Source organism: Oncorhynchus nerka, linkage group LG24 (assembly GCF_034236695.1).
Source record: "Oncorhynchus nerka isolate Pitt River linkage group LG24, Oner_Uvic_2.0, whole genome shotgun sequence".
NCBI classification, from domain to species: Eukaryota; Metazoa; Chordata; class Actinopteri; order Salmoniformes; family Salmonidae; genus Oncorhynchus; species Oncorhynchus nerka.
Window position 1 is genome coordinate 57,404,317 of NC_088419.1, and position 25,510 is coordinate 57,429,826.

The 25,510-nt window shown below is 45.8% G+C and overlaps 1 protein-coding gene across 1 annotated transcript in view; it reads right to left on the reverse strand.

The window, feature by feature from the left end:
* ncanb (neurocan b) overlaps nucleotides 1-25,510 on the reverse strand; it is a 180,364-nt gene that overhangs the window by 104,572 nt on the left and 50,282 nt on the right. Inside the window, exons 3-9 of the mRNA XM_029632404.2 lie at nucleotides 22,626-22,849; nucleotides 22,151-22,319; nucleotides 15,845-16,019; nucleotides 14,036-14,163; nucleotides 13,138-13,431; nucleotides 11,597-12,469; nucleotides 4,063-5,259 (exon numbers count right to left, since the gene is read on the reverse strand). Of these exons, the coding sequence (XP_029488264.1) occupies nucleotides 4,063-5,259; nucleotides 11,597-12,469; nucleotides 13,138-13,431; nucleotides 14,036-14,163; nucleotides 15,845-16,019; nucleotides 22,151-22,319; nucleotides 22,626-22,849 (3,060 nt within the window). The remainder of the gene's footprint in view (nucleotides 1-4,062; nucleotides 5,260-11,596; nucleotides 12,470-13,137; nucleotides 13,432-14,035; nucleotides 14,164-15,844; nucleotides 16,020-22,150; nucleotides 22,320-22,625; nucleotides 22,850-25,510) is intronic.

Genomic DNA, 25,510 nt, shown 5'->3' on the forward strand with positions numbered 1-25,510 from the left:
GTTACCGGAACACAGAAAGCCAATGCTTTGCACAGTTAGCGTAACCCTCTTTATCTTCTCCTCCACCATGGAGTACAGTTTCCCCAAGGTGCCGCTTTAGCAAATCCCTATTCATTAAATAAGCACCCGGCGAATGGGATTATATCCAGCATGAACGTCTGATATGGAAAATGGACGTATTAAGGCGTGGAAAAGAGGACTGGAGGGAAAGATGGCGATGAGAAACGAGGGAACGAGGGAATGGTAGAGGATTTGTGGCGAAGCTGTGTTGATATTGGTGATGAGTATAGGGATTCTTGCTGAGGTTAGCTAAGGGCCTTGGGGGCCAGTGTGGGCCATTGATTGTGGCGCGCCTCAACACCAAGGGCCAAGGAGGCTCTCTAAACTTTATTACGAAGGGAGACGTAACAATTACCATAGGAGTAATAAAATACACTATATATATAGTTCTTGTGCTGATGTTGCTACCAGCGGCAGTCTGGAACTCGGTAGTGAGCGATGCAAGGGGTGTCCACATATATATATATATATATATATATATACATATATACCTCTTGCAACGCTCACTACCGAGTTCCAGACTGCCGCTGGTAGCAACGTCAGCAACGTCAACACAAGAACTGTTCATCGGGAGCTTCATGAAATGGGTTTCCATGGCCGAGCAGCCACACACAAGCCTAAGATCACCATGCACATTGCTAAGCACCGGCTGGAGTGGTGTAAAGCTCACTGCCATTGGACTCTGGAGCAGTGGAAACGCATCCTCTGGAGCGATGTATCACCTTTCACCATCTGGCAGTCCGACAGACGAATCTGGGTTTGGCGGCTGCCAGGAGAACGCTACCTGCCCAAATGCAAAGTTGTATTTTTGATTTAACCTTTATTTAACTAGGCAAGTCACTTAAAGACAAATTCTTATTTACAATGACAGCATACCCCGGGCAAACCCTCCCCTGACACTGGGCCAATTGTGCGCCGCCCTCTGGGACTCCCGATCACGACCGGTTGCGATACATCCGGGATGGGGTCTAGGTCAGGGCTAAACCCCATCACCCCCATATAGTGCCAACTTTAAAGTTTGGTGGAGGAGAACTAATGGTCTGGGGCTGCTTTTAATGGTTCGGGCTAGGTGCCTTAGTTCCAGTGAAGGGAAGTATTAATGCTACAGTATACAATGACATTCTAGATGATTCTGTACTTTCTTTGTGGCAAAACATCTTCTATCTCAAGGCCATCCGACTGCTAAACAGAAATCAGTGTTTCAGCTTGACAATGCCCCCATACACAAAGCGAGTTCCATACTGAAATGGTTTGTCGAGATCTATGTGCAAGAACTTGATTGGCCTGCATAGAGCCCTGACCTCAACCCCATCGAACACCTTTGGGATGAATTGGAACGCTGACTGCAAACCAGACCTAATCGCCCAACATCAGTGCCCGACCTCACTCATGTTCTTGTGGCTGAATGGAAGAAAGTCCCTGCAGCAATATTCCAACATCTAGTGGAAAGCCTTCCCAGAAGAGTGGAAGCTGTTAGAGCAGTAATGTTCCAACATCTAGTGGAAAGCCTTCCCAGAAGAGTGGAGGCTGTTAGAGCAGTAATGTTCCAACATCTAGTGGAAAGCCTTCCCAGAGGAGTGGAGGCTGTTAGAGCGGCCCAACTCCATATTAATGCCCATGATGTTGGTATGAAATGTTCAACGAGAAGTCATGCAGTGTAGATACACCTGAAGGAACTGGAAGAGGCACACTGACAGAAACAGGACAAAGAAAATCAATATTCTTAGGTCTATGGGTACAGCACAGCCTTTCACAGAGCCAGACAGACACCACAGTATCAAGGTCTCGTACGAAGGCTGGAGACAAACTGAGCATCCATATCGACACTATCCGCAAACAGGGGCCATACAGTATGCCAAGCTGTTTTCTCCAACCCAAATTTAACACTCCAGTTCAGGGCTTCTTGGTTATTAATGTGCGGGTGGGTCTAATCCATCTAAGAGCCTTGGCAAAGCTTTAGCCAAGGAGGCCATAATTCCTATTTCCTGTTTGCCACCTCTCAGACAGAGTCTCAGATTGGTGTTTGGTAATTTAAGGGTCCGAAAGACAGGCTGCACACTGTAAACCTCCTTCTCCTTCTGCTCTATAACTCTCTGCACACGAATGCCAAGTTGGGAGTCTCTGTGTACATTTCTTGCAGGGTTACCTTGTGAAGTACGAAGCAGATCGTAAACAAGGAGGTAGATATACGGCAGAGGACTTTTACAACCCGTTTGCAGTATACTTGAATATAAAACAATGTAGTTCCACCTCCATTTCCAGATACTCTGTCATAATGTCACTGAGTACATTTGCTTTAGATTGTACATTATGCAAATGAGGAAGAGTAATTAACCCCTTACATGCTGACTTGACCACTTGAGCGCGTGCGCCGTCGCGTGCATGTTGATTTTGTCCCCCAATACCAGACACGATCAGGACACACCAGACACGATCCGGTTGACATCGTAAAAATAGAATACAGTAGGGCCAAGACAGCTCCCTTACGGAATACCACACGTTACATGTTTTACATTAGAGAAGCTTCCATTAAAGACAACCCTCTGTTAAGGGAGAGGGGGCTGAGACCAGCACATTACAACAATACCCTATACTGATATCATGATGAGATAGCTAGGGAGAGAAAGAGAGAGAAAGAGAGAGAGAGTGAAGGGGGTGGGTGAGAGACCACAAAAAGGAGTGGCGAGAGAAGAAGGCAGAGAGAGACAACAAAAAGGACAGAGCGAGAGAGAGAGAGAGAGAGAGAGAGAGAGAGAGAGTGTTTACTGTACATTTTACATCTATTTCACTTGCTTTGGCAATATAAACATATGTTTCCCATGCCAATAAAGTCCTTAAATTGAAATTGAGAGAGAGAGGTAGCGATAGAAAGAGAGAGAGGGCAAGGCTATTTTTCCAGGACAGATCTGGGCTGTGTTGTGGGGCTCGGGGACAGTGTTACTGCAGTAGCTGATCATTGATTAAAGGGGCTTATGAACTTCCACCTGCAGAAGTAAGAAAGGACAAACACTGCCCCTCCTCCTCCTCCTCCTCCCCTCATCCCTCTCTCTCCCCTCACCCTGGGCCCTGATATACCCTTTTATTTACCTGCTCACTCACTCAATCCAGCTGGATGTGGTTGGATGTTGGAAACAAAGTCGTACAGTGATAATGGACATTTGAGGCATGCCTTCCAAGATATGCAGCTACCAGATGTGCTATGCTGCATTATTCATTCATAGTCATTTATTCTACATAGGACATCAGTGTTCCTTTCACGGACATGAACTTTGCACTGAAATAGGTATTTAAATATTTCACTAGAACTTTCTAAGCAGGAAGTCAGCCCTACTGTATGGATTTTAAACGAGGCCAAGAGAAAATAAAACTCTTCAACCAAGGATGTTACCTTCCCTTCCTGCCTTCATTGCGGAGTAAAAAATTAAACCCCATTCCCATCAGGGTGACTCAATGTTCACAAGTCTATACATGCTGTATCCTTCTGAACATAGACAAGGGCCTCCCTCGGCGAGAGACGGGGTGGGGAAGAGTCAATTACAGCTCGCATCTTCTAGCTTCCGTCAACATTGATTTGCCGGGGCCTAAGAGCTCAGCCTCTCACAGCCTGCCTAATTGCACTAACCCTGACCCTCTAATTACTACACTAAGGCTGTTTCCATTCAACCAGTTCACAGCCCCTCTTTGTTTACAGCAGCACTCTCTGATGCCCAACATAAATACTTACATACATACATACATACATACATACATACATACATAGAGAGCCAGAGACACAGAGACAGAGACAGAGACAGAGACAGAGACAGAGAGAGAGAGAGAGAGAGAGAGAGAGCGAGCGAGAGAGCGAGAGCATCGGCAACATCATGAAATCGATCGTGGGGCGTCAGATCCCCTCCTACGGATTAGCAGCATATTATGATGAGGAATAGATTTTATAATTATACAGCGTGATTACATAAAAGCTGATAATGTTGATGGTAATATAGACAATAGAGAACCTACCTGAAGGGTTGAGGTCATAGCCCCAGGTGGGCACAATGACACCAAAGGGGTTCTTCTCTGTCTTCTCTGTGGTCACAAGGGTTTTGTCCTCCTTAGATTTGGGGTTCCTCCCTCCCAAAGGCTTCCACCCTTTTCCCACCACGAACGACTCTGAAACGGCCAACCTGGACTCGGCCTCACGATCGCTACTCTTCAGAATGGACAGTGGCGTGGTCAACTGAGTGGAAGCTGTGGCCGTTTGTGGTCCATCTCTGGTCAGAGGTGTGGTACTGATTGTCTTCTCTCGCTCCACCGGAACCCATATGATGGAGATAGGAGGCTCCCTGGTGGAATCTGTTCTCTGGGTGTCTGCTGTGGAGGTTTTGATGGTGGTCAGGGGCTCCATAGGGGCTGCAGGTCTGGAGGTAACCCCAGGTGTGGTGGCCTCATCTAGGCTGCGTTGTCTCTCAGTCACTCTGGTTGTGTTCAGGTTCTGCTTCCTGATCACAGGGGAGAAGCCACCTTTCTTACTGGAGGTGGCTGGAAGCAGTTTCTCGGTGGGGCGTCGGACATAGACAATCTCTCCCCTGGCCTCCTCAACGGTTCCCCCTGGGCCCTGGCTGGAGCCTGCAGCAGCAGCTGCAGGTGAGGTGGTGGGCTGGTCCACCAGCTGCCACTGGGAGATAGTGGTGTGCTCTGCTACTGTCTGGCTCTGGGTTTGGGTCTGGGTGGGTTTCAGTCCAGACACAGGAGGCTTTGTGCTGCTGCTGGCACCGCTGGCTGGATTGCTGTTACCGTTAGATCCAAAGCCTCTTGGTAAGTCGTTCACTCCTCTCCCGCTTCCCTCTGTCTCTGTCTCTTTATCCCCCTCCTCTCTTTCTAGGACGTCATGGGGGATGCTGTGGTCCTCATCCTGGTCCCTCCCCTCGCCAGAGTAGTTCTCTGGGTTGGTTGGCAGGGTCATGACCTCGAGGGGCCCTGCTTTGGCCTCCATTGGCTCCCAGGTGGAATCCTTCCCCACGTACGCCATGTGTCCCTCCGGCACAAGCTTAGAACCCTTCATGGCCTTGAGGGCCCATCTCAGCTGGCTGCCTGTGGCTTGTGCCGGGGCCCCTGGGGATGAAGCCAGCTCATACCTGGTGCCATGGTGGGGGCCTCCTGATACATTCAAAGCCTCCACAGTCTTGCTACTACCACTGGGCCCCAGTTCTGTGAATCCTGCAGGGGGACAACACGCATTCATTAACTTAGAGTGGGAGGGAAATCGGTTGTATTATTTTAATTAAATGCGCATTAAATAAGCAATCATAAAACACGGCTGCCACGCTGCCTCCAGTGCAGCAGTCATTATATTTAAATAATTAAAATTGAGTTTCATTATGTATTATCCTTTTTATATTATTTATCCATTCTTATATCTTTATACCCAGATGTGTGACATAGTGTACAGGGTTTTCCGTATGCAAACAGAAATAAAGTGTAAGATATTAAGTGGTGATTGGTTGTTGTATAGAACCCCAGGAAGGATGGTAATTCATTTGTATTCTGGAGGCAAACCCTCATTCACGGCAACAATTGACTATAATTCTTGCTAAATCTGTGAAAATATTTATTCGCATTTATTCCATCGTAGTACAAATAATGGTGAAGCTGTTTGTTTTCCAGCACAAAGCGCAGTAGCAGACCCACATTGCATATCAGGCCCAGCACACAAATGAAGAGAATCTGGCCAAGGCAATTTCACACTTCATACTCTGTCTCTTTTCCCATTCCATAGAAACTCTCCTAGACCCCAAACCAAGCTACAGTCAACCAATCCCTGTACACAACAGTAAAAACGTGTAAAAAAAACAATATCCTTTATTTGACTTCCTATACTATACAATATATATGCCAGGGTTGGGGTCAATTCCATTTAAATTCCAGACAATCCAGCAAATGCACTGAAATTCCAATTATCTTCCATGCTTTTCAATGAGAAAACATTTCAAATGGAATAGGAATTTGGTTTAATTTCTGAAATGACTGGAATTGAAATGGAATTGACCCCAACCCTGATCTACACCATTGCTTATTCAGATTAAGCACACCGCTTTGCTCCTTCTTGTTAATATACTACACCATACTGTATCTACACTATGAATTATTCAGACGAACTGTGTGGCTTGCTTTTCAGTAGTGCATCTCTTCAGGCTATTACTGTATTAGACAGTAGGGATGTAAAGATTCACAGATATGCATTGGTCCCCGGATTCCAAACCGATCCAAATGTACCACGCATCAGTCACAAAATAGATTCAAACGTGACGAATCGGCGGTTAAATGTTGTTGTTGTTGTTGCTCATATTCAATTCTTTTAACCTTCCAAAAATACCTCTCATCTTTTGTGACAACTGATGTGTCCTCCCCTTCAGTGTTGAACTGCATTTAACTGTGTTGACAGTCACTGATCTGCAAGTCATTAAGCAGCCCCAGGCAATAACAGCCTAGTCAAACTGTGCTCAGTTTCGCACACTTACCAACGCCAGGTAGGCGGCCTGTTCCTGATCTTGCACATCTGCACGTCACCTTCAGTATTCAAATGCTAAAATGGCTTTATGTGATATTAGGCTTATTGATTGAGTGACATCCTATGTAATTTGCTAGGTTATTGTTATCTATGCGCTGTTAACATTTGTGTTTTTCCAGAATAAAAGTAAGCTATCAGAGACATCTCTCATCTGGCTATACCTGCTAAAAGGGGTTTACAATATATATTATTTTGATTGTTCAGGTTCAGTATCAGCAATAGTTTTGGTAGTTTTGCTTTAAAAACTACAGTGTATATGTTCATTATTATATATACAGGGTAAAGTTGCTAATTTCATAATGAGGACAGCAATCACTTTTGTGAGGAGCACTGCATTGGCCAAAGCGAGAGGAGAAGAGAACATTGGCTAATTTGTAAACGATAAACACTTAATCTGCAAAAAATTGAATTAGTGGGTGATCGTGATTTCAAAACAAAAGTGAGGGGACAAAAAACAGGCTACATTGCCCCACCTAATCTGATAGTGGGGTGGTAGATGCCTAGTTTCCCTTATGGTTCAGCTGAGGTGCCTACATACACATACACAGATCCAGCTCAGAGAGGCCCAGCTCATAAGCTCCATCAGAAGCAGATTTTAATATAGAATGGAAAATGTATGTTTATGCAACAAATGTTAGTGCATAGAACCGAATCCAAATAGCTTCTAAATAAAACGTGACGTTCCTGTATCGTATCGGTGCACATGTATTTAGATACGTATCAAATCAGCTTGAAAGGTAAAGATGCACATCCCTATCAGACAGCTACAGTACCTTCAGAAAGTATTCATACCCCTTGACTTACTCTATATTTTGTTGTGTTACAGACAGTGAAAACATGTTTTTAGAATTGTTTGCACATTTATTGAAAATGAAATACTTAATTTAAATAAGCAGTCACACCCCTGATTCAATACTTTGTAGAAGCACCTTTGGCGGCGATTACAGCTTTGAGTCGTCTTGGGTATGTCTGTACCAGCTTTGCACATCTGGATTTGGGGATTTTGATTGTTCATTCTTCTTTGCAGATTTTCTCAAACTCTGTTAAGTTAGATGGGGAGCGGTGGTGAACAGCAATCTTCAAGTCTTTCCACAGATTTTCAATGAGATTCAAGTCTGTGCCTTGGCTGTGCCAGTCAAAGACTTTCACATTCCTTGTTCTGAAGCCATTCCAGCATTGCTTTGGCTGTATGATTGGGATCATTGTCCTGTTGGAATGTAAATCTTCACCCCTAAGGTTTGCACTCTGAGGCAGGTTTTCATCAAGGATTTGCCTGTATTTGGCATCATTCATTGTTCCTTCTATCCTTACCAGTCTCCCAGTCCCTGCCGCTGAAAAGCATCCCCATAGCATGATGCTACCACTACCATGCTTAATGGTAGGGATGGTGTTAGATGGGTGATGAGCTGAGCCTGGTTTTCTCCAGATATACAGTAGCGCTTTGCATTCAGGCCAAAGAGTAACATTTTTGTCTCATCAGATAACATCCTCTTTTGCCTTTTGGTCTGTCTTTCATGTGCCTTTTGCAAACTCCAGGTGGGCTGTCATGTGCCTTTTGTGGCTTCTGTCTGGTGGTAGCTAATCCTGAGGAAAAGGCACATGACAGCACGCCTGGAGCTGGCAAAAAAGGCACGTGAAAAGCCTGGATACTTATTTTCCACCATAATTTGCAAATAAATTCATAAAAAATCCTACAATGTGATTTTCTGGATTTTTTTTCTCATTTTGTCTGTCATAGTTGAAGTGTACCTATGATGAAAATTACAGGCCTCTCATCTTTTTAAGTGGGAGAACTTGCACAATTGGTGGCTTACTAAATACTTTTTTGTCCCACAGTATATGCCTCATTACAATTCCATCTCGGAGATCTACGGACAGTTCCTCGGACTTCATGGTATAGTTTCTGCTCTGGCATGCACATCTCAAGGATGATCAAAGGAAATGGGATGCACCTGAGCTCAATTTTGGAGTGGCATAGCAAAGGGGGTGTGAATACTTATGTAAATTATATATTTCTGTATTTAATTTTCAATAAATTTGCAAAAATGTATAAAAACATGTCTTCACTTAATGGGGTAAAGTGTGTAGATGGGTGAGAATTTTCTTTTAATCCATTTTGAATTCAGACTGTAACACAACAAAATGTTGAATAAATGAAGGGGCATGAACACTGTCTGAAGGCACTGTACAGTATAGAGTACCTCAAAGTCAGCTTCTAAGTCTAGCTTAACACAGAACAGCAGAGAGTGCTCTCTGAGGTGCAAAGCACCACAGCAGGGGCTCTGGTTGTACTACATAATACAACAAATTACTGTGAGTAGAAACATACACAAATATGTCGACAAATGAAATATTTAAAAAATACTAAATTATTCAGAGGTCTGCATGTTGCCTTCGCCTATGTACTATACGAGTGTGGATTCATTTACATAAGAGATGTAGACTGTGTTATTAACTAATTAATTATTGGAATAATAGCTACTTAACCACTTTGCCTTCACATACTGATGAGATAATGAGTGATTCAATTAATTAATCAAGTCAGATGATCTATTCTAATGGCTTATATATTAAATAAAAAGAGCATATTATACACAGAATGCGTTACGATAACTTCATGCTAGGCCCCGTATTATGAATGTCATATTTCACTGCTGTCGTTTGCCGTGAGTTTAGGCTTACAATAAGTCAACACAAAACAAACATCATCGTACTGTGATAAATTGCCTACAAACGGCTAAAACGAGGCAAGTCAATTATGTGCTCCATTGTGGGTTTTCAGTGACAGCGGTGCTGTATATCAGCTGTTTATCCGTCTCTTTCTGGGGTAAACAAGCAGAGTCGAACCCTCAGGTCACAAAGCATAATGGGAGAAGGGTTGAAGCCTTCTCCGGGACACATTATATTAATGCAGTCTCAGCACTATTGTTGTAAGATTCGGCATCTAAATTAACACACACAGACTCACACACACACACACACACACACACACACACACGCTAGTGTAGCACATGGGGATGTGTGAAATCTACTCCTCAGCCTGAAGAGTCCCCACTTGTGTTAGCTTTTCACATGGCGTGACTGGTAACACGCTTTGGGAGGGTGGTCACGTGTGCTAGCAAAGCAGAGGTCCTGGGTTCAGTCCTCTTTTTGAGACGGATCAGGAGGAAGCTGTACTTGCTAAGCAAGAAGCGTGACATCCGTAATACTACCACATATGCTAACACACACGCGCTAGCACACATGCAGTAAGATATGGCTAGTAAAGATGACAGGGAAAAGTTATTATGTGGCGTGTGAATCATGTCACACTCATCTGTCTGGAATGTGATGTTTTACCGAAATGATTTATTCCCACGACGCTTTGCTAAAGCTATGTGGGAAATTAGGGATTGAGGTTCAAGTGTCAAGATTCACATGCAATGTCTTTCCTGACACTTTACTTGAGACGTGCTTCTTCACAATTCTCCACTCCCGCCAGTCAGAATAATAAAAATGGCAGTATCGATAATGAAGATTTCAGAGATGCACGTAACAGCCCGCAGTGCTCAATAAAGTAGTTAATATCAAGCGAGCGATGCCACTTTAAGAGGATGTATCAATTGAAACAGCTTCCTAAAAAACTTCAAAAGCCACTTCCTGATGCCTCCTCTTCTCCTCTCTTCTTTTTGTCCTTCACGGTTTCCCTCCGCTCATCAACGCCACTGATAATGACCGCCTACGTTCACCCAGGGCCGTCCTAAACGGGGGAGACGTAGATGGCAAAGAGTGCGGCAAAGAGTGCGGCAATGAGCACCTAGCCAGCCCTGCATTAATTGGAAAGAGGCTGTGAATAATGTATGCAGACTAAAGCTATATTTTCATCCAGCATAAAACATTAACACCTTGGGGTTAGCTTTTTGGTTTCAAGGCGTCCTGGCCATAGAAGGGGCCCTACCTTTATTGAACCAACTTAAACACCTCTGTGCGCGACAAGCTCGTTCTCTCTATTCTTAGCCCTGGTGACTGTGTTGTGTAAGTGGTGGCCGTATGATTAAACATTGCTTGGTTGCCTTTGCACAGCAGAGGAATCACAGCTATTGATTGTGGTTTGAAGTCGCAGGGCTCTCAAGTGGGGAATATCCCAATATGGTGACCTTTACGACCCACACACCTAGCTCAGCTCTATGGAGAATTAACTGGGGTTTTGGTCACTGAGCCAACAGACAGAAGTAGACATGAACACACACACGTACACCTACACACGGACGTAGACATGTACACAGAGAGACAGATGCGCGCGCGCACACAAACACACACACACGCGCGCACACACACACACAAGCTCAGCATGGCGACCTGATTCCAGATAGACCTTATTTTTATCTATTCACATCAGCTATTGCTTTGGCCTGATTCGCTCTCTGCTCTAATTTTCCTCTTTACACTGCATTTGTCACCTCTGCTGGAAGCAGGCTTAGTGAAGGATGGAGTGCTAAAATACACTCAAAGTGCATATAAATTCAACGTAATTTCTCCCTGGGAAAAACAAAGAAGGAAATGGGAGTAATGTTTTGATATTCTGGAAATTCTAACATCTGTGACACAGAGACGGTGTCTAGGAGCAGCAATCTGAAATGCAGAATATCATTTTGGAATAATTTTCCTATTCTACTTCCATTGTCCTCCACAAAGTGGCTGAATGTTTCTCCCATAAATATTGTCCCGAGACAGTGTCTAACAGTATGAAATAAACCTCACCATAGCTGGCGATCCATAGAAACCATATTTTCAATGTACTGCCTTCGTAAACAGCACATTTTCAATTTCACACAAGCCATTGATTTGGAAGAAAATACTGAGGCCGGAAATATGCCTCGGAAATAGGAACAAAAAAAGAAAATGACTTTTAGAGAGAAAATGTAATGAACTACATTATAAAGAGACAGGGTGTACTCAGACAAGCCACACAGCCTCTCTGATGGATGGATTGCAGGTGGCTCTTACCATTAGAGGAGGAGGCTGAAGGGTTGGTTAGGGATGTGCTTGGATCCCTCCCTGGTTGTGTGTACAGGATCACAGGGCCAAATGGGACCACCTCTTTCTCCTGCTCAGTCAGACCCTCCTCTGAGCTGGTGAGCCCACCGGTGGATGTCTTGAGCGAGGAGCCTCCGCTCCGATGCTCCATGACGCCGCTGTCAGTGCTGCCAAGATTGGGCCTCCCTTCGGTGGGGTTGACCTTAGCCGACCCTGGGGCTTCCTGGTCTGCCACAGCTAATGTCCCCTCGGGCAGTGAGGCAGGTGTGGCTGGGGGAGGGGCCTCCGTGTCGATCTCAACAGAGCCTGTCCAATACTTGAAGGGCTTCATCAGGTTGTTGACGAAGCTGTGGAGAACGCTATTGGCAGTCTGAGCCTGGAGCGTTGGAGAGGTCTGGGAGGAAAGAGGGGAGTCGGACGACCCGAAACGCCCCTCCACTTCCCCCTCACCCTCCACCTCCTCCTGGGCAGAACCTCCGTGGGTCTCCAGACTCTCCAGGGCAGACAGACTCAGGGTACTGGTCTTGGTCTTAGGGCTGGAGGAGGCGTCCTGAGGGGCTCCAGTTTTGGATCGGTCCTGGGTCTCCTGGTTCTCCTCTCCCCAGCGCTGGGTACCCTCCCCTGGCTGGAGGTGGATTACCACGTGCTCCTCTGAGATCTCAGAGGACTCGTTGCCTCTAGCGATGGAGCTGATTCCCTCCTTGTCCAGGTCCACGATGCCAGTCCAGGTGGAGGGTTTGGGGAAGGGGTCAGAGCGCTGGGGCTCAGTGTCTGATGAGTTGTTCTCTGGCTCTCTGTATTGGAGGAACCCTGGCTGGGCTGCCTGGACTCCTGCATCACGTTCTGGAATTATATAAAAAAAATATATATTAGCATTCTTATTTGCTTTCCTGGTAATAAGGCATGGGCTTTAAATAATACTCTTTGGAATAAGCTGTGAATCGTCCATATTCTTATATGTTGATGACCTCTGTTTTTGGTTTTTATTCAATAATAAAGTATAAATAATACATATAGACATGTTCTTCTTCTCTCTTTGGGTTACTTTCTAAGATAAGACTTCATTACGTCTGTAATCAATTTAGTCCCTGTCAATCATCCTCCATGACACGCCGAGGAGGTAATGCAGACCACACACTGCACAAACACAATCAAATCCAAGCACACAGCACACAGGAGTGTACAATCGTTCCAAAGTGAACTTGAAACTAAGTTAGACAAATCACCAGTGGTCCAGTAACATTATAAACACTCTAGAATGACACTGCAAGGACATTGAGGCTACAGCCAGTGTACAGAACTCTGCTGGGTCTCTAAGTCTGTGTTGAAAGCTTGCAGATGCTGATACCAGACACTGGCTGGTTGCTACAGTAGAAGATTTCAGATCCCAGAAGGGACCAAAATGTCACTGAATCCCCTCTGTATTAATTCATGCATGAGACAAACAACACACACTAATTAAGGGGAATTAAACAGGACGGTTGCCATGGTGATGGCGACCCTGCCATTACCTCGGTAGCAGTAGGCGTCGAAGCGGGTGGTGGTTACTGGGAAACCGGTGCGGTTGGGGTTGTGGTAGACAGTGCGCACCCCCGGATCATCCCCGCCACAGTTGCGCCGGGGAAGGTTTATGGGGTAGCGCACGCTGCCGTCAGCCAGCCAGCCTGGGTCACACTGGTCCAGGCCGGCCTGCCAAGCTAGGTAGAGCTGCCCTGCCGTGGCCAGCTGAGCATTTAGAGCGTGGCAGTGGGTAGAGGCTGTGGCCAGGCTCAGCTTCTCTGGTACAGACAAGTGGAACACCTCACCTGGGAGAGGAGGGTGGAAATGGAGAAACGGAGGTAAAAATGAGGTAGTGTGGGGGGAAGAGAGAGGTTTGGGAGGTACAGGAGCAACGGGGGAGGATGGGAGTACCATATGAAGAAGAAGGGGCGATATATTTACAATAAATTATGAGATGAATAGAGTGGTGTGGAATGTAATATGAGAAGTGATTATAGACAAGATTGAACAGGTCAATAAACCAACGACCCAGAGTAAGAACCATAGAATACTCAGAACCACTGGACACCCATCCTGTCCAGCTAGATAGCCCAGTCATATGCAAGGTGTCAATAATGACACTCTCTGAAAATGACCTACTTCCTGCTACAGTATCACTATTAACTGAACGGTTTGGCTCTGCACAGTAACAAATTACCCAGGTTCCCAAGTGCTATTTTAAAGGCACCTGCTGTGAATAGGACTCAATCCTTCTGTAGAAGTTTCCTCTGATCCTGGCCACGGCAGTATAACTCACCACCCAGCTACAGCTCAAAATGAGTCAGGCGGTTCCAGCCTCGTAGCTCCTGGGGCGTCTGGGGATTTGCAGGGCCTTGCATGACTAAAATCTAATTGACGCCTCCCTCCTACCTTGCAGTTGCTTGGAAAAGCAGTAGACATCAAACAGCTCGTCAGGGGCCCGATTGCCGTAGTTGCGCACTCCAGGTGAGTCCTGCCTGTCGCCATAGCAACCAGGCCTGGGAGACTGGATAGGGTACCTGAGGAGAGAGGCAGGGGTAGAGGAAGGAGGGGAGCCAAAGAAAATCAGGAATTTCTCCAGAAACCTCTCGGCTGGGGGGCGAAAAGCAATCTATATCCGGGCTCCGACTGTGCAATTACTCTGAAGTACATTGATTCAAACAGCAATGAGGGTACGGGCTAAATGCTGATTAAGAGATTATGTATACAGGCATACAGGGGCTTATGGAGGACAACAGGAAGGAAGGAAGGATGGAAGGAAGGAAGGAAGGAAGGCTTATTACACACTCAGTAGCTGCAATCATGCATGTGCTCGGTTTGCAACAGTTTTCGTCAGACAATGTTATGGCTAAATCTCTTATCTCAGCCTTCCATCCTGGTAGCTGATGTCTCTATTTTTACATTATTAATTGCACGTTTGCCTCCTCATTGATGTGTAGCCAAGTAGCTCTGGAGATGGACCAATTATGTGTCCCAGGTGGGGAGGAGAGGAGAGGACAGGATGCAGCTCTCAGGGAAAGCTGTCAAGGAGAAATATGCAAGCTGCTTCTCCAGTGCAATTATTGGGAAGACGTTTGAGATAGAGATGTGTCAAAATATCCACACGGACGTTAACTGTCCTACACACGCGCGCACACACACACACTGACTATCCGTCATCAACAGACATAATGGGAGGCGGCAAGCTGAAACACAAACATCAACATGAAAGGTAGTTGAGGGATAGTTCTGGCTAAAATGGCGGAGTGTAATGAGGAATGACAGAGCTAGCCTCTGAAATGTAAACAAGCAATTACATCCTTTGATATGAGAGATTCAGAAGTTCATGAGGGGACCACTGGGGTCAAAAAACTTTGCATACCTTACTTTCTGAAAGTCATTTCATTCCTTGGTTCCTTATTTGGGCCACAGAGAAATTTTATGAAAGCTAGTTGCCTATCAAAGCCTTGTAATCTTTTGTTAGTCTGAAGTAAACATATACTTTGCCACTCTTCATAAAGACACTTACTCGTCAGAGATATTGCTTTGCATTGTTGCAGCAGATAAGTATCAAAAGTAAACAATTTATACAATGCTAGCAAATCTTCTCCCAACATCGGACACTCTGTAGCAGTTAAAAGATTAAATCCTCTCGAGCTCAACATTTAAATGGACTGGAAAATAACGTTAAGTTTTGCGACTAAAGAGACCCTCGTAGCTACCTGACCACCGATTAAATTCGACTGCGCGACAGACCACACATCATTTAATATCCAACTTTTTACCACTGAAATATAGCTAACGGATTTCAGGCAAGTATATATTTTTTTAACCAGAAGGCTGGCCAACTAATGTTAGTCAACTATCTAGCCTGGTGGTTAGAGCGTTGGGCTAGTAACTGGAAGGTTCGAGACCTGCTCCCTGTCTGTTTCATTACACTAGGTAGCTAGCTACACACACTCGACCAGTGACCACATCTCTCAATCCATGTTTGGATACCGGGCGCACACAATCTCTGTTCCGAACTATGACAAACCATTTATATAATTTTTGGGGCGGGAAATTATACCACCACCCAATTGAGCAGTTTGGAGACTGTAAGGACAAAAAAGGGCATGTGCTAGAGCCCTATCTGTGCACGTGCCTGTCTATACGGATAGTGGCCATGCTGTGGTGTGTTTTGCTGTGTCAAGCTTCATGCCCGGTCGTTTTTGCCCTTACCTCACGCTCTGGTCAGAGAGCCAGCCAGCATCACAGTTGTCATACCCGTCGGCAAAGGTGGCCTGGAGCTGAGCAGGCGTGGCGATGACAGCCGAGTTCTCCAGACACACCCGCTGGGCGTCGGGGAAGGACAGGGCGTAGCGGTCGTGGGGGGCACGGTAGTGGAACAACACACCTGAGGAGATGATGCAGAGGTGAAAACACGTAGGGCAACGCCGGGATAATATGGAGACATGGACACACGCTTGTACGCGCACAGACACGCGGCTCGAAACCTGCATTACCATGTACTTCAAAATATCTGTATCTGCACAGGAAGTTGAAAAACAGCTCAAAGTTCATTTGCATCAGACTGGCTTATCTTTAGGGGAGAGATCTTGTCCTTGGATACAGTGGATGACAAACAGCAACCATGTTTGCTTTACTGCTTTAGCTTACAGTCCACAGCAATAACATATCTTCTTATCATATCCAAAAAACTAAAAGAGAGATAGATAGAGAATGAGGAAACAAAGGAATGAGAGATGAGTCCCATGCGCTCATTCCCTGACCTGCGAATGGCCAGGATTCCTCTCCACTGTGCCGAGAAATGGGAAAGGAATTGCTTTTGAAGTGTCCATCTCATATTTCCCCACCAAGCTAGCATCACTAACCTCCCCCGCATGTGGGGCCACCTCGGCCTGAAATTCACACATCAAACCCCAGCGGAGCCCACTACATGAAAGCCTGTAGACAGGGAGGCTGGGATACAGCTCCAAACATGGGTTCCTTTATCTTCTGATGCTTTGTGCAGCATAATGACAGAAACTCCTCGGGGCGCGGGGCCAATTTGAGCAATCATGCTGCAGGCTAGCCTCAGAAATGAGCCGGTATCCCTGTGGTATGACAGACACACCCACACTTATACGCGTTAAAGCACACACTCACTCACACCCACACAGCTACAGTCCTCCATCCTGTTTCCATATAATGCTGTACTGTACACTCCCTGGCTTTTCATTTCTCTTCTCCCAGGGTCTCTGTCTAGGGCTCCTTCCCTCTGAGGCTAGGAGCCAGGCCAAACACAGAGATGCTATCTGCTTCCGTTCTGACGTTTGGGAGACAAATAGGTTTCTGATGAGCACCATGGGGGTGGTGGGGGGGGGGGGGGGTGGACCCCGTCCCATTTAACCAGAAGGGTCACATTTCCCACAACTACCACACACTCTCTATTTCCACCAAGCCATAAGACATGCAAATCAAATGTTGTTGGTCACGTACCAGTGGAGGCTCCTCAGAGGAGGAAGGGGAGGACCATCCATCCAAACATTTAAAAAGTTATACATTTTAGATAAAACTACACTATCATCCTCCCTCCTCTTAAGCGGCACTGACCTCCACTGTCGCGTACTCATATTTTGCAAATGTTATCGCAGGTGCAGCAATATGTTTCTAGCTCCAACAGTGCAGTAGAACCTAACAATAAAAAACAATACACATAAATAAAAAAAATAGCATAATGAGCAATGCCAGAGTCCGGAATGTATATACACATACAGTTGAAGTTGGAAATTTACATACACCTTAGCCAAATACATTTAAACTCAGTTAAACTCACAATTCCTGACATTTAATCCTAGTAAACATTCCCTGTCTTAGGTCAGTTAAGATCACCACTTTATTTTAAGAATGTGTCATGTCAGAATAATAGTAGAGAGAATGATTTAGTTCAGCTTTTATTTCTTTCATCACATTCCCAGTGGGCCAGAAGTTTACATACACTCAATTAGTATTTGGTAGCATTGCCTTTAAATTGTTTAACTTGGGTCAAATGTTTCGGTTAGCCTTCCACAAGCATCCCACAATAAGTTGGGTGACTTTTGGCCCATTCCTCTTGACAGAGCTGTTGTGATTGAATCAGGTTTGCAGGCCTCCTTGCTCGCACATGCTTTTTCAACATTTCTATAGGATTGAGGACAGGGCTTTGTGATGGCCACTCCGATACCTTGACTTTGTTGTCCTTAAGCCATTTTGCCACAACTTTGGAAGTATGCCGTTTGTTCGTTTGGAAGACCCATTTGTGACCATGCTTTAACTTCCTGACTGATTTCTTGAGATGTTGCTTCAATATATCCACATAATTTTCCAACCTCATGATGCCATCTATTCTGTGAAGTGCACCAGTCCCTCCTGCAGCAAAGCACCCCCACAACATGATGCTGCCACCCCGTGCTTCACGGTTGGGATGGTGTTCTTCGGCTTGCAAGCTCCCCCTTTTCCCTCCAAACATAACGATGGTCATTATGGCCAAACAGTTCTATTTTTGTTTCATAAGACCAGAGGACATTTCTCCAAAATGTACGATCTTTGTCCCCATGTGCAGTTGCAAACCGTAGTCTGGCTTTTTTATGGAGGTTTTGGAGCAGTGGCTTCTTCCTTGCTGAGCGGCCTTTCAGGTTATGTCGATATGGGATTTGTTTTACTGTGGATATAGATACTTTTGTACCTGTTTCATCCAGCATCTTCACAAGGTCCTTTGCTGTTGTTTTTTGCACCAAAGTACGCTCATCTCTAGGAGACAGAACGCGTCTCCTTCCTGAGCGGTATGACAGCTGCGTGGTCCCATGGTGTTTATACTTGCGTACTATTGTTTGTACAGATGAACGTGGTACCTTCAGGCATTTGGAAATGGCTCCCAAGGATAAACCAGACTTGTGGAGGTCTACAATTTTTTTAGGGGGCTGATTTCTTTTGATTTTCCCATGATGTCAAGGAAAAGGGCACTGAGTTTGAAGGTAGGCCTTGAAATACATCCACAGGTACACCTCCAGTTGACTCAAATATGTTGAGTTTACACAACATTGAGAACATAGACTGACAACGTGAATCCAGGTGAAAGCTATGATCCCTTATTGATGTCACTTCAGTCAGTGTAGATGAAGGGGAGGAGACAGGTTAAAGAAAGATTTTTAAGACAAGACAATTGAGACATGGATTGTGTATGTGTGCCATTCAGAGGGTGACTATTTAACAATCTGATGGCCTAGAGTTAGAAACTGTTTTCCATCTTTGACGCACCTGTACTGTCTTCTCCCTCCAGATGGTAGCTGGGTGAACAGGCCGTGGCTCGGGTTGCTGAGGTCCTTGATGATCTTCTTGGCCTGGAGGGCAGGCAATGTGCCCCCGATGATGCGTTGGGCTGACGCGCCACCCTCTGGAGAGCCCTGCAGTTGCGGACGGTGCAATTGCCCTACCAGGTGTTGATACAGCAGACAGGATGCTCTCAATGGTGCGTCTGTAGAAGTTTGCGAGGGTCTTAGGGGCCAAGCCAACATGTTTTATCCTCCTGAGGTTGAAGAGGCGATGTTGCTGTTGTGCCTTCTTCACCACCCTGTCTGTGTGGATGGACCATTTCAGGTTGTCAGTGATGTGCACGTCGAGGAACTTGAAGCTTTTCACCCCCTCCACTGCTGCCCTGTCGATGTGGATGGGGCGTGCTCTCTCTGCTGTTTCCTGAAGTCCACCATCAGCTCCATCCATTTTGTTGACATTGGGTAAGGTTATTTTCCTGGCACTACGCCACTAGGGCTCTCACCTCCTCCCTGTACTTTCTTGGGTACAGGAACAATTGTGGACATCTTAAAGCAAGTGGGGCCAATAGCCTGGGATAAGGAAGAGATGGAATAAGTCCATAAACACTCCAGCCAGCTGGTCTGCACATGCTCTGAGCACACCATTCTGCTCCAGTCTCTGAAGATAACAGGAGAGCACAGATACTGAGAAAGCTGTAGATAATTGAGTGATGCCCTTGTTACAACACAGTATACAACACTAATACAGTCTTGCCTGTGCGGAAAATCTGAAAGGGGCATGCCTAGTCAGTTGTACAACTGAATGCATTCAACTGAAATGTGTCTTCTGCATTTAACTCAACCCCTCTGAATCATAGAGGTGTGGGGGGCTACTGGCCCAACGCTCCTACCCACCAGGCTAATAGACCTACAATGCAGAGATTATCACCTGTGTGTAGATATGTCTATTTGTGGTTCACCACTTAAGCCGACCTGACATACTGTATCTCATGACTGTGGCTGACAGCGAGGATCAATGTCTGGGCTCTAATTGGAGAGACAGACAATTGACCATGCAATATGGGCCGAATGGACAGAGAGAGAACCTAACCAGGGTTTAGAACACACACAAACAAGCCAATCCCATCTGTCCAGAATTAATATGATATTGATATGGCCGGGCAGTATCAATACCTTGCTAATTATTACACTGAGTGTACAAAACATTAAGGACACCTTCCTAATCGTCACGGATCCCCCCCGGAACTTTCATTACGCACACCTAGCCCCTATTCCCATTGATTAGTAATTGTATAAGTGTGCACTTCGTTCACCATTGTCCTGTCGATGATTGTTCCCATGTCTGTTGGTGGTGTGAGTACTATATGCATTGGTGCAGCTGTTATGCTGCGTGCTTTATATATTGTGTATTATAGGCATTGTCCCATGTCGTTCAACGAGGTTTACCCTCGCTCTTTTGTTTGGGTACAGCCCAGTGTTTTTGTATATGTGGTTTTTTAAATTTTTTATTATTGTGTATTTCTGCGCCTGTCTCCAAAATCCTTTATACCAGCGTGACACTAACATTGAGTTGCACCCTTTCCCCCCTCCCCCCTTTGCCCTCAGAACAGCCTCAATTTGTCGGGCATGGACTCTACAATGAGTCGAAAGCGTTCCACAGGGATGTTGACTCCAACGCTTCCCACAGCTGGGTCAAGTTGGCTTGATGTCCTTTTGGTGATGGCCCATTCTTGATACACACGGGAAACTGGTGAGCGTGAAAAACCCACCAGCGTTGCAGTTCTTGACACAAACCGGTGTGCCTGGCACCTACTACCATACCCCGTTCACTTAAATCTTTTGTCTTGTCCATTCACCTTCTCTATGGCACAGATACACACGGCTCAGTTGCCTCAATGTTTAAAAATCCTTCTTTAACCTGTCTCCTCCCTTTCATCTACAGTGATTGAAGTGGATTTAACAAGTGTCATCAATAAGGGATCACAGCTTTCACCTGGATTCACCTGGTCACTCTATGTCATGGAAAGAGAAGGTGTCCTTAATGTTTTGTATACTCTGTGTATATTAAACACTTGCAGGCATTAGTATTGGGGGCTCTGCAATGTAGCGTGACTTGTAATTAACGCTAAGCCCGGTAGAATGTCTGGTGCGCCCTTAGACGGACCAACCAGTAATGGGTTTCTCTTTCTGAAGGGGGTTTTATGGCTAATCGATTGGCTGGGAGTGGGGACAGGGTTTCCTGAGCACCGAGCCAGGGGTATCTACACGAGCAATGAAGTGCTATCATGGAGAGAATAGAGAGAGAGAGAGGAGTAGTCGATGGGGAAAAAACACACTGCTTGATGTCATAATCATTGAGAGAGAGCCACTGTCACACACACACACACACACACACACACACACACACACACACACACACTGTATGTAAACATTCCCACACACACACATGAACACACACACACACACAGTGGTTATATCGTGTAATAATAGCGTAGTGCTATATCTGTGCTATTCGCACTGGGAGCCCATGGAGCTAGTGTACAGTATGTGGGTGAGTGAATGAGGCTACTGGGTGTAATGTGGAGCTGAAGATCAGCTGACTGCTGGCAGCATTGTGTAGATCTAGGTGAGTACAGAGCAGCACTGCAAAGCCAATGCAGAGAGCAGAGTGCCACTTCCCTTAAGTCATTACTTTAATAGGCATTTATTAAAAACAGCAAGTGACCTGGAAAAATCTGAAAAATGTTCATTTGGTAATTACTATGATACTATTAGCTGATATGGCATATAATATCCCCAGGACCTCACAGAAGTGGGTGGGTTCAACATAAACTACAGCCCAGAGACCTCAACGTAACATCAGATAACAACACTTCATTTTCTCATTAGGTCTATTTGCTTTCATGGCATGAAACAGACCTAAGCGACAGGGTCAACGATCTATTACTCGGTCCAGTTGGCACAGGTTGTCACGTTCCCCAGACCAGACATTCCCACACAGTAAACATTATATAATTATATAATAATGCCATTAGCATTGCCAGTTAGAGCTACAGTCAGGGTCGTGCTCATTAGGGACAAAACACTTTAAAGCGTTTTGCAATGGACAATGTAAATGGGCATTTCTTATTGGACGAGTCCAGGTTGTCCCTCCCTGTTTTGTCACGTTTACTTCCTGTTTGGAGCCTATTGAACACGACTCAGGTGTAATGAGTGTAGCAGGGGTCAGTATTACCTGTAACCTCCAGGGGCACGGTGTCCTGTTCGTCGTTGATGCCCACCACCACCTCACAGCGGTACATGCCCGAGTCACTGGAGCGCAGACCGCTGAGCGCCAGGCTGGCGTTGTAGCGGTTGTCCTGGTAACCGGGCAGGGTGACACGCCCCTGGAATGCCTTCTTAACCTAAACCACGAAAAGACATTACAGTTATGAACACACAGTTAGATCTAAATTAAGCATACAGTATGAAACACAACAAAGATGGCAACGAAAAAGAAAAAGGACATTCCACTAAATGTTTGCTGGTCCAATTATTATAGCTGGCAGCAGAAAAACAGTGAGAGGAAATGTATTTAATCTTATTTTCATAGAAAGAAGAAAGGATTGTGCAGTACATATAGTACTGCACAGTACTGGATAGACGGCCAACACACTCTCCATACACATAAAACCAACATTTTGTATTCTTCTCACTCAGTCAATCTTTACCTTGACCACGTTGTACTTGGCGACCAGGATGGACTGTTCCCTCTGCCGACCATCGTCGCCCCTCTGGCCCCACACCTTGGTCCACTTGATGCGGGGGGGCTCGTGGGTAGGGGTGGGGCGCAGGGTGAAGACACAGGGCAGCAGGACGGTGTTGGCCAGCTGCTCCCTCACCCTCTGGTGGGTCACCTTCCTCATGTTCACCACCGGGTCTGACCACACCAGGCCTGGGGAGGGGAGAGGACGAGGAAGAGGAGGAGGAGGAGAGATACACAATCAGGTCTACAGTGTCAGACAAAAACACTGGAAATGGATACTAGGTCCACTACGGCATGATACAGCTGCTTTTTTATCCACGTGTCAAGACCTGGTTCAGCTGGGTCAGGTGTGTACTGGGTCTGTACTGGGCTGGAAGGGGATCACTGATATACAATACTATCACATTATATGTTCTTTGGCATGGAGAAAGGTGGGGATCGATTCCTGTGTATCTATTGGGGGATGTTGCTCTTGTTCAATCAGTCCTGCAATTGTAAAGTATAACACAAGAGGATGATCTCTATCCTATCTGATTGATTATTGGTCCTTGATTATTGGTCCCAGCAGGGGTCTCCAACCTTTTCTAGCACGAGAGCTACTTTTAGAAAATGAACTATGTTGCGAAATACTATTGTTTTTTTCTTCTTCTAATAAGCACATTCTTCTCTTCTCCTTTACCCTGCAACTCTTCCCCTGGTCCTTTGTGTACAAGATATGTGTTTTCTGTCAATATAAGTGGTAAAATAATGGTTAATAAAGAACTCTAAGGGGGTGCCCGAAAAATCATATTTAGTATTTTCCTGAATTCATTTTTTTACTCTCGATATTACAATTATTCACAGAGAAACAATTCATATTTATGTTCTGAGTCCATGTCAATACTTAAATCACACCGGAAGACCATTTTTAGGGTCTGGAATAAAAACTAACACATTTAGATGTTTGTTGTTGTTGTGTAATTCGCCTTTAATTGCACATCTAGAAAGAGAAGACTGGGTCGGCCTAGAGATGTTTCTGCTGTTAGGGCTACTGCTGCAGAACATGGCATGACAGAGTTTGCAAAACCATCACCTCCCAATTGATACAAATAATCATGATATAATTCTGCCAGGTAAGCCTACTTTGCAGTTAACATGTAATTGAGAAGGTTTTGGGGGAAAGTCTTAGCATTGCTAACTAGCTACATACAAGTGATAAACAAATGCGGGCACAAAGAAGACAGACGGGCAATATTGCTGGAAATGATTTTGAAGATATTGTGTAACATTTGGCTATTTAAGCCAACAGTGGTTAACCAAGGGTGGGATAATGACAATGTGGCTTTGATTGGATTGTATAGCCAGGAGCTTTACGTTTATGACAGCTTGATTGGATTGTATAGCCAGGAGCTTTACGTTTATGACAGCTTGATTGGATTGTATAGCCAGGAGCTTTACGTTTATGACAGCTTGCGATGGAACACGTCAAAAAAGGCATGTACATTCAGAATTGATTGGCGAGCTAAACATAGCTGGGCGCTAAGCTAGTTGCAATCTACACGTTGGAGACCCCTGCTCTACAGTCCCGTAGGATAGAGATATAGACTGTATCTCTATCCGTTCATACCTTTCACCTTATTACAAAAGAGATTAACATTGGAAGCTACTGGCTTTTTTTCTCTACTCCACTCCTCCCTCCACTCCTCCTCCCTCCACCCCTTCACTCCTCCTCCCTCCATCCCTTCACTCCTCCTCCCTCCATCCCTCCACTCCTCCTCCCTCCACCCCTTCACTCCTCCTCCCTCCACCCACCACCACTCCACTCCTCCTCCCTCCACCACTTCACTCCTCCTCCCTCCACCCCTTCACTCCTCCACCACTCCACTCCTCCACCCCTCCTCCCTCCACTCCTCCTCCCTCCACCCCTCCACTCCGCCTCCCTCCTCCCTCCATTCCTCCTCCCTCCACCCCTCCATTCCGTCTCCCTCCATCCCTCCACTCCTCCTCCCTCCAGCCCTCCACTCCTCCTCCCTCCACCCTCCTCCCTCCACTCCTCCTCCCTCCACTCCTCCTCCCTCCACCTCTCCACCCTTCCACTCCTCCACCCCTCCACTCCTCCTCCCTCCATCCCTCCACTCCTCCTCCCTCCCCTGCTCCTCCTGAGACCATTCCAAGCCCAAAGTCATTAGGTTACATGGGAGTGTGTTGGGATGTGGAGATATCGACAACATCAGCCGCCAGTGCCTGGGAAGGCCAGCAGGGAATACGGGCACACACACACTCTCCCCCAGACTTAAAAGCCCTCCTTATTATAAAAACGTTCAATCAGCAAAACATTCACTGTGGGACCTCTCTTATAGGAGCATTAATTAATAATAGCATTGAGATCTGTCAGATAGGCTGTATCGTTTGAGTGGAACCAGGGGAGAAATGCATATACTAAAACCCTCTTATTTCTTTCTCGATTGCCCTGGCAGCAGGGGGGAAACATAGACTGCTAGTGTCACGCTGTTATGAATGAGAGACGGAAGGAAAGAAAGAGAGAGAACTGAAGGCAGTGGTTGATGGTAGGAAGTACGGGGAAATGAGGGTATTGATTTATTTTCATTACTATTCGTTTCCTCTACACCTGCAGTGTCGACTCACTCCCCGTTCCTATTTCATCTGATGAGATTCATGTAAAGTGCGGCGGAGCAGGGTTGTGGCGTCGCGCCGCTGGTGGAACGTGTCTCTCCTGGCTTTTCTCCACAGTAATTAAGTAGCTGATTGGAAGAGCGATGCTTCCCTAGATCATCACAGACACACCTTTATGCTTTTCTCTCTCCCGGCCCACTGAAGCTTTTTATTTTTGCCTCTGTTCATTCTTCTGAC